This window comes from Electrophorus electricus, chromosome 13 (genome assembly GCF_013358815.1).
Source record: "Electrophorus electricus isolate fEleEle1 chromosome 13, fEleEle1.pri, whole genome shotgun sequence".
Classification (NCBI taxonomy): domain Eukaryota; kingdom Metazoa; phylum Chordata; class Actinopteri; order Gymnotiformes; family Gymnotidae; genus Electrophorus; species Electrophorus electricus.
The window spans coordinates 12,055,571-12,065,570 of NC_049547.1; the positions used below are offsets into that span (position 1 = coordinate 12,055,571).

Sequence of the window (10,000 nt, forward strand, 5' to 3'; positions counted from 1 at the left end):
GTGATACTGAGACTGTGGAGAGGGCTGCTTCCTGTTGTTGTAACTTCATGCCCTTCCGTTGCCAATTAGCCGCTGCATGAAAAGGGTATATTCAGCTGTGAGCTGCAGTGAGCTGGCCTGTGTGCGCGCGCTTGGACACAAAGTGCTTCCCATGGAACACTAAAGGTAACCTTCTGGCCTCACCAACAACGGCAGGGGTATAAAGGTGCTCTAATTCCTTCTGTGAATAAACTTTAGAGGCTGGTTTACGACGTGTTGGTGTCTGTTTCAAGTGCTCTGGGTTCTGAATTCTAAAGGGCTGTGGGCCGCAGACATGTCTGTATGTAAAATATTTCTTTTGAAAATAAATGGTTCATTCCTTTCTAATTATATGGTCATTAGACATGGAAAAAATGGGTAAAATCTGAAGAAAGTGCCTGTGACAGGCCAAAGGTTTCCTGATGCAAGACAGGGATGGTCATCAGGGATGACTGGTAGGTACCTAAGGAACAAAGTGAGTGTGAGAGATCTCAGTTTCAGTGCAGTTAAAGGTTAACTGACCAACTCAAGAACTGCTTTCTTTTCACTGGCTGTAGCCACTGTAATATACTGCCTCAGACTCACCAAGACAGAGGAAATGGATGCTGGGAGATTCGTGTGAATCAATTTCAGCAGGTCAGGGTCAAGGCGTTTGACAAGGAGGGAGGGAGGGTTAGAGTAAGAGAGAGAAAGAGCGGGAAAGAGAACAAGAAAATCAAGATATAGACATACAAGTGAATTACTGTGAAGAAACAGGAGATTTTAAAGTTAGAGGGATGATTTCACAAAGACTTGGAGAGAGAGAGAGAGAGAGAGAGAGAGAGAGAGAGAGAGAGAGAGAAATTAATTAGGTATGATTGAATCAAAAGTGTATCAGCTAGGGATTTCCAGTGTGGAACACTAGCTAACGTCAGTTTGAGAGTCTCGATGAGCTGGAGATGAGAGACAGGGTCACATGAGGGAATACTGTAATGTTTGACTGCCAGTGATGCATTTCTAATAGTACCGGCAGTGTCTCATAGTAGTGGATCCCAGGAGACAGAAAAGATTGTTCCCGGTGATTCAAACTACAACCCAGGATATGGCTGTTAGCAACCATTGTGGTCATTAGATTGGGATGCATTCCTATGGTAAATTTTTCACTGCCGCTCTGCTCCACCAAAGTTCTGTTATGCATGCTTGGGTTCTGCTTACTAGTATAGTGACGACATTCTAGTGAGAATGCTGGTAAATGTACACCTTAGCACTTCAGTCCTGATGTATAGTTAAAGCCACTGCAATTGGAACATACAATGATGTTATCATTGTATTCCTTCTGCTTAACTACACGTGACTGACATGGTTAACTAGTTGGTTAGCTTGTTGGCCACACATAATACAAACAAGCTGTAAAATAAATGTAAACATTACACAGGAGACAATAAGTTAGTACTTTTTTTTTTTTTAATCAAACGCCATGTCGTAATTCAACACTCCAAAAACTCACAGAAACATATGAACGTAATTGTAACGTTCATTTCTAAACAAACATGGGTGGTTTCTTCCTCGGTGGTCTGCGGAACCGTTAATGGAATTCTGAGAAACGAAAAGTCTGACCAGGTGTGCATTGTTGCGCACTTGAATTTTGCTGTCGTCCAAGCATGCAAACTGAATCCTGGTGTACGTCATGCTGCCTTGCTAACGTTTGGGGACATGCTAGCAACAGCGGCTTAGTTCTGCTCCCTAACTACCTAAGTGTTTTACAATAGAACCAAACATATGAAGGACCGCAACCTCTGTTTATTGTTTTCATTTCTTTTGACTTCCCCCAGGAGTGGTGCCTTTGCACATTCTTTTGGACCAGAGTGTTCCCCTCTCATCCCTCACACCCCACACAGAGGCCCACTCCCCCCCCCCCAGCCCCACCCCACCACCCTAAACCCCCACCCCCTCCACCCCACTCCTAAAGAAAAAGCTTTTACTCATTAGTGGGTGACCTTTGACCTGCAGGCCACATTTTAAGAGGTTCTACTTGACTCCTGACATTCCCGTCAGCAATCAAAACATGTGTGTTTGGTGCAGGCATATGGATAATATTGATGGGGCTAGATGTGCTTCTGACAGCTGCATGACATGAGACAGACAGGTTCATTACCCCACAGTGGTGTCGTACCATACATACACAGTTACACACAGTGGCCAAGCACACATACATGTGCACAAATTAACACGCACAGGCGCTGAGGCACTGACAATTTCAATATGTCCTCCCTTTTACTGCTAGTTATGTGGTAAAGATTTAAACCAACATTTAGTCCAGCTAATAACCATAGTGGTTAGCTTAATTTTTGGTTTGTCTTTTTGTCTTTGAAGAGTTCTCTCTCTCTCTCTCTCTCTCTCTCTCTCTCGCTCTCTCTCTCTCTCTCTCTCTCTCGCTCTCTCTCTCTCTCTCTCTCTCTCTCTCTCTCTCTCTCTCTCTCTCTCTCTCTCTGGCTCTCACAGGAGTGTGTGTTCCAGAGCTTTGTCATGTAAATGCTCTGAGATGTTCTCTGCTGTCTCTGGGCAGGTAGAGCCTTTTATAAATCAATTGACAGGTCTCCCTCAGGCCCCACAGGCTAGGATCTGCTACAGTAGCGATAGCTCTTCACTGCTGACAGATTCATATGTCTGTGGTGTTTGATGTGGTTCTACGCGCCTCCCTGCTTAAAAGACTGCCCTCTTTTTTGGAAAGGACTTTTTTTTTTACACAATGTTAGAAATGTAATTAACTGCCTCTTTACACATTTTAGTGGCTGATGACATTTCTAGCCCACACTAACAATAAATTTGCCTTTCTTCACCATGCAGAAACTACACTTCTTAAGTTTACAAATCAAGAACTGGAAGTTGCATGATAACATTTACAGAGAAGATAAATAACTGTGAATAAAAAGGGGAGTTCACATGCCACAACACCCATTTTTAACTCCGAAAACCTGCTGCTGGTGGTGGAAATACTGAGATTGTTCACTGAAATGAGAGAACAAGACGCAGCTTCCTTCTGACCAGGCAGTGCAGCCTACGCCATGCTTCAGAATGCGCCTAACTACAGACAAAATAACAAACAAGCCATCAGGTGTTAAAAGAGGCAGACTCGACCCCAAAATGGTGTTTGTGATGTGTTCATGTTTTAACAGACATGTGTTTATGGTTGCGTGCATGTGTGTATAAGTGTGTAGTAGGGGTGATATCAGATGAATGATGAGGTCTGGGTGGTGGGGGCTCTTGTGCATTGCTCCTGTCCTCATTAACCCCCACCTCCCACCCTTTCGGGGGGCTTCAGTTGCTACGTGGATGTTGGGCATGAAACCGAACCCAGCAGTAACCAACACAGGAGCAAAAATGGGACATGTGGTCACCAGACCTGCAGACCCCCACATCCAACACTCCGTCCCCCCTCCACCCCCTACACCTTCTTCCTCTCCATCTCTCCCGCTGTTCCTCCGAAAACACAGTGTCCCACTGCATGGACAAACATGTCTCCATGCATGTGCGTGGTACACACACATTTTGGTTAGTGTGTATGTGTGTGTGTGTGTGTGTGAGAGTCTGGTTCTTGCTCTTTTATATTATTAATATCATCACTTATTTCGAATGTGAAGCATAGATTTGCTATAAATTTATTGATTCTGCTACAACACCAACAAACGCAAAGTAGACAGCTTGGAAGCAACATGATGAAAGGGGTCACTTGGTTAATTTGAACACGTTCAACTCCTTTGAATGTGATGCCCTCTTGTGGTGGGATCTCCATTTTCACAAAAATTCCTAAACAGACTACCTGAACAATGACTTCACTTCACAGACACTTACCAAGAAACTGAAGCAGTCAAAACAAACCTTGTCTGATCATTGTTAGACAAAATGTTTGATTCATAATATAAGCTAAAATTGGTCAAATGAGCTGTTATATGTTGTGTGATATTTCTACTGTTTTGTATCAATTTCCCATGGGCCCCATGCCACACTAAAGAGGGCTTGCTCACTGACTCACATGCGGCGGTATGAGGTGGGAAGAGAAAAGAGACAGAGACAGAGAGAGAGAGAAAGAGAGAGAAAAGAAGGGAGCACAGCTGCTAGACCTCAGCCCGGAGCGACGACCGTGCCAAGACTGCAATGACTTCCCTAATTCTAAAAGCACATGAGTGTTGAAGGATCCCTGGCAGGAGCAGAGGAGGGAGCCACGAGAATCAGCAAACACCTGCTTGTTTTGGCCACAGCGCCTCGGTGGAGCGTGGACGCCGGGTGGGAAACTTGCACAACCTCCCAGCACGAGGCTGAGGGGCCCGGCTCCATCGATGGGAGCGGGCAGCGGGGTGGGGCCTCCGGAACAGCCTTAACCATCGCAATGCTGGAGCCCAGTACCATCAGGAAGATATAGGGAGGGGGACAGGGGGCAGTGGGCTGAGTGTTCACTCAGCGAGTGTGACACAAGAAAACACTCCTCCATCCTACAGCAACAAGGCGGTGTTTGCTTAGAGCTCTCTCCCATGAAAAAGGAATTATAATGTCATGTACTATCCCGCCTAATATTTCAGATTCTGCGACTGGTTCCTGGACCATGGAAGGTCAAGCTCAGGGCTCGGCACAGAGCAATCTGTGGGTCAGTGTGCACACACGCTAGAACCCTGGAATATTCACACTTCCCTGACAATGTGATTCTTGCCAAGATTTTATAGCTCAGAGAAACGTTAAGAAGCTCTGAGGTCTTTGGAGAGGAATACTGGCGAGGAATTAGTTTGCTACATCACACAAAAAGTGTGTACTCTTTATCACCCTGCTGAGTTGCGAAGTCTGAAATATAAGTATAGGATGCAGGAAGGAAAAGGTGTTTTATTGATCAAATAAAGAATTTAGCCAGATGTTAGAAATTTAAAAGTTGTGCTCATTGTTTTAATTGATCCCATCTTGGTTTATTCCAAAGAATATTGCTCTGAATATGAGGAATGCATAGAAACTGCAGTTTAAAAGGCTTGTCCATCTTAAATGGGGAATTCAGATCATCTGTTGGTGCAGAGGTTTAATGAGTTTTGCTGTTTTAGAATCTATACCCCACTGCACTAGTTGACATGAAGTGAATGCAAAATGGGAAATGTTATGTTCTAACAGACAGCTACTCTAAGGGGATAATGTGTGGTAACTGTTATATAACTCCAGATATTGGCCAATGAATGTGTGTACCTGTGTGAGTATGAATGTGCGTAAGGGTGTATTCCTCAAAATTACACTTAAAAAAATAAAAGTTAAATAAAACTTTTCGCATCAAAACTCTGCAGGCATCAACTGTGAAAGATAAAACAAATCAATTGGTTCTATAATGTATAAAACGAGCCTTTTAACATTTTTGCTGCGTAATTTGCCTGATAAAGGTCTTTAACCTGCTGCATTATTCTTTTTAACATTTGTAATTGTGCAAGCGACAGTATGTTTGCTATACAGATCTACAGTTTCATGGTTTGCTATAAAAAAAAAAAACTGGCTGTGCTGTGTGATAGGAAAGGCAAGCAGAGTGGAGTCTAATAGCAAAGGCTTCCAGGATGCTTGCTGTTGAAGATGAACAAAGATGATTGACTAAACCACGCATTTATACATGAACCTGTGCATATGATTGGTGAAAACACACAGGCCTAATGTTCAGGTTCTGAATAGTTCCCTACCAGGTTAAAGATGCCCTTAAGATCCATATTCAATAATGAAACACACCCAAACACACACACCCAAAGAGAGAAAGGGAAATAATTTCCTTCCAGCACAATATTTATCATGTAATGTAACTGTAGGCTAGAGACTTGTAAAGTCAAGACCTTAATCTAAGCCCCCAGATTTGAAAAAAATCTAGCTTTTTTATAAATGCATTCAGTCTGCTTCCTGTTTATATTGCCCTTGCTAAGAAGCGAGTGCGCTGATACTGGAATGTGTGTAGCATACACACAGCCTGGATCTGCTCACATAGAGGGCTGACATCTGCCAGGCCTTCCTACTCCTCAGTGTAGCTCTCCCATCATTTATGAGCTCTGATACACACCTACCACAGCATTACAAACACCAGCTTTTTCTACAGGACACCACTTCACCGCGCCACTATGCGAGTTATGCAGAGGTCTATGTCTGGTTTTTTGAACGCTTATCTTCAGCAGCAGTACTGAGACTCTGGGGCTCAGCCCTGCTCTGACCTGTGGCACAAGTGTTCATTCAGGTCAACAAAGGCAATCGCATCTTATCGGGCATTTGGTTGTTTTGTGAGCGAAGATGGTACTTCTAAATCACAGTTAAGTAGAGCCTGATGCACTATAAAAGACACACTAAACAACAAAGGATGAGAAAATTACTTCCACATAAACAAAAAAAAAGGAGGAACATAACCTATGAAAATCTTTTTTTTACTTATTTATTTTTCTAAATGACTTCACTTCACAAGACTTCACAACAATGGCCAACAGCTAAGTTTCCATTAACAGAGGACATTTACAGAGATGTTTGGAATCCAAAGAGTTAAAGACATCTGCCAACATCTGTAGCTTTGTGACTAGCTTGTAACTGTGAGGCCCAGCGAGCGAGGAGTGTGTTGGGGAGGAGTGTGTTGAGGGGGAGTGTGTTGGGGAGATGGGTCGGGAGGGGGCGGCGGGAAATAGGCTGCTAGGCAGCATATTTCAGCCAAGTGTTCACAGAAGAGCTTTCCGGTGTGCCATGTGGACTCAATGATGGTGTCCAGGGCGTGCTGCGTTCCTGCGAAATATGAAATCTGCTGCTGGCGCAGATAGACCACCTGCAAGCAAGTGTGGCGTGCGGGTGAGCAAGAGATCAGATGTCCCAGCACACAACAAAGACCCCCCCACACACAATTCAACACACACACACAGGCACACACACACACACACATACACACAGACAAAATATGTAAGGTACATGCAGATCTGGTTAAAAGAACTTACAGGCATTAAATGTACAGAGACACTAAACAAGCTTTTAGATTTACCTACATTCTTTTAGATTTACATAGATTATTATCTACACAGGGCCTGTTGAATCAGTACACAAAGGAAACAGTGTGGTTTTACATTTATAATAAAGCTTCAGATGTGTGGCATAAATAAATCGCAGCAGATCTTTTGTACATGGGTTGTTTGTTTGTGACATTTACCACTGTAACTGCTGCTGATTAATCCCATTGTGTTACCCTATGAACTAAACACTGAAAGTTGCCCCACTGTTGTTCATGGGATGGATGGATATAAAGGTCCTGGTGGTCTGGTTCTACATGTGGAGAGGAGTTGCAGGCTGGATGCGTGGCCTCTTCCACCCACCCCAAGCCTTCAGATGATATAAACAATCTAACCAGGCACGTCCGTTTGTTTCTCCACATGCAACCCACAAGAACCCAGAACTGATCCAGATTGAGTTGTGTATGTCTGTGTGTGTTCAGTGCATTAAAACCAAAAAAATGTTCAATGTTAAAACCTACTTTTCACATTTCTCTTAGGCAGAATGCCTACCCTCCCTGGGAAACAGAGCCAAGGGCTCAACAGGGGGTTGAAGATCAGCCTGCTGTGATGGACGTGGTCGTTGCGTCGTGAGGCCGTCCACATGGACATGGTCGACATGTCGTGTGGCCGCCCACATGCTGGTGAGAGGGCACTGATTGTGGGCTTGTTTACTTAAAGCGGGACATGGGACAGTGCGCCTGTTAATGCTCAGTGCTCTTGCCCTACAGCAGGGGGACAAGCCTCACACAGCCAGCCCAACTCCACAGCCCCCAAGCAGATTCTCTGATTTTTTTTTAACCCCTGACTTTTACATCCAGGGCTGGGAAATTTAAGTTCTCAAAAACCTTCATCAATGGGCAGTGCATACAAATGCAAAGAGAGATACAGATAGATAACATGTCAGAAACTTATGTTCAGTCATTCCAGAAAACCTCCCAGTAAATAATATTACTACTTTATAGAACTACATGACTTGGATTTCAGTTTGTGTGGGTTATTACAATAAGTGGTACCTATTTTTACTATCTTTACTGCAGCTGTGTTAGTCATTTCATAATATGACTTGAGACCAAAATCGTTGAGTTAGCGGTCCTATTATCAAAACAAGGTCAACTGTGCCACCGTGCGGCGATTCTATGAAAGTACAATAACAGGAACTATAGGTTGGACTAGAAAAAAATACGTAACAATTTAATAACGTAGATGCAAGATATTTTCTTGAAAATTAATACCTGCTGGAGGTTTCTTTTCAGACACTAAAGATGGTCTGGGACTAAGAGTGATCCTCAGTCTGATAAAACATCCCAATCAAAATGATTCTTTATAGTTTTATTTTAAAATAAGGTTCATCTTATAATATTACAGTGCTTCAGAAACGGATGTTTTGTTTAAATTCGGTGCCTTTAATAATCCTTCCTATTTATAGTCTACTTGCTGTGTGCACCTAGGTTGCAAAGACGTGCGCGCTCCCGTTGCCAAATCCTTGCTCTCGTGTACTGTCACGTACGGGAGTGTATGTTACGCACTTGTCACCATGCAAGCCGGTGAGTTGTTTGAAAACGAATGAAGCCTTGGTAGGGTTCAGTTCCTTCAAACAAGGAAGCAGGAATTTTCAATGAGGATTTACGCTGCCAGAAAGGAGAAAAACCAAGAAAATTCTAGATGACATCTCTCCACATTAGCAGGCTCAAATAAGTCACTGCTGTAGATGGAGGTGATTTACTGGGGACGACAGAAGCAGAACGAGATTTTCTGTGCAGCAGAATGCAATGGTTGTTAGTTGCGTTACCATCTTAGCCTGCTAGCATGTCTTGACGTTGAGAGGGCAAGTTCAGCTATAACGTTACGTATAAACTACCTTTCTACAGTTTGACATTTATATTTTGGTTCGTGTAAAATATCTCTATTTCGCTAGCTGGAGCTTATGGCATTGTAATTTCCACTAACCTATTTGAAAAGGGCCGGCTGCTTGGATAGCTTGTTTCGCAAGGTAACTAGTAATGAGCAGTTTTACGAACAAGACCCCTTTCATAAGCCCACCGCAGAGTCCTGTAAACAGTAGCTCCTCTGTCGGCGCCAGGGACTGGGAGCTGGGTAATGGTGTGTTTGCTTGCTGCTGTGATGACCCGGCCGTCAGGGGAATGCAGGCGGGTCTGGAGAGGCATGTGCCGCTCCTCCGCGGTCATCGCCGTGCTTCACAGGACGGTATGACGCTGGGCCTGGAGGAGGCTTATCCAGCCTGCCACAGTCACACTCCGGCAGGCGGGTACCTCGACCCCGGTCACCTGGATTACAACGAGAACGATGGAAACATCAGTCCGCTGGAAAACAGGAAAAGAAATCGCTCGACCGCTTCCAGGCATCGGTTTGAGGTTACTGAACTGGGACCGGAGGAGGTTCGATGGTTTTACAAGGAGGACAAAAAAACTTGGAAACCGTTTGTCGGGCACGATTCCCTCAAAATTGAGCTCATGTACCGTAAATTCAGTGAACTCAATCCTGGCAACCTCAACCAGGTAAACAGATACACAAATGTACGTGAAGGAGTCGACGCGCAGAAAGAGGAGGCCGGTTCTCCGGTGCCGAACGTGGTAGAAACGTCCAGACAAGCGTCAGCTGTACCAAGAACTCGAGTCAGTGAGGAGAGACCCTCGGAAGAGGGGTCCGAGTCGGCCGAGGAACGGGATGTTTATATCAGCAGAAATGCTGAAGCTGTGTGTGTGCGAGGAGGACTCTACGAGGTGGATGTCAAAGAGAAAGAGTGTTATCCTGTGTACTGGAACCGTGAGTGATGCTGATCCGTCATCTACTTAGCCTAATTAAATGCTCAAAGCATTTTTTTGCAGGGGGTTTGGATGACTGGTATGTACTGTCACAGAAGTAAATTAGAAAACGTGTATAAATATCTTTTGTATTAAAACTATATGTGCTATAAGACAACACAGTAGTAGTAGATTGTCAGACGTTGTATGGTGTCTATA

General features: G+C 44.1%; 1 protein-coding gene across 1 annotated transcript in view; it reads left to right on the top strand.

The window, feature by feature from the left end:
* Positions 1-8,552: 8,552 nt before the first annotated feature.
* Positions 8,553-10,000, top strand: part of ddhd1a (DDHD domain containing 1a) — a 20,278-nt gene continuing 18,830 nt past the window's right edge. Inside the window, exon 1 of the mRNA XM_027002389.2 lies at positions 8,553-9,803. Coding sequence (XP_026858190.2) covers positions 9,020-9,803 — 784 coding nt within the window. The 5' untranslated portion in view covers positions 8,553-9,019. The remainder of the gene's footprint in view (positions 9,804-10,000) is intronic.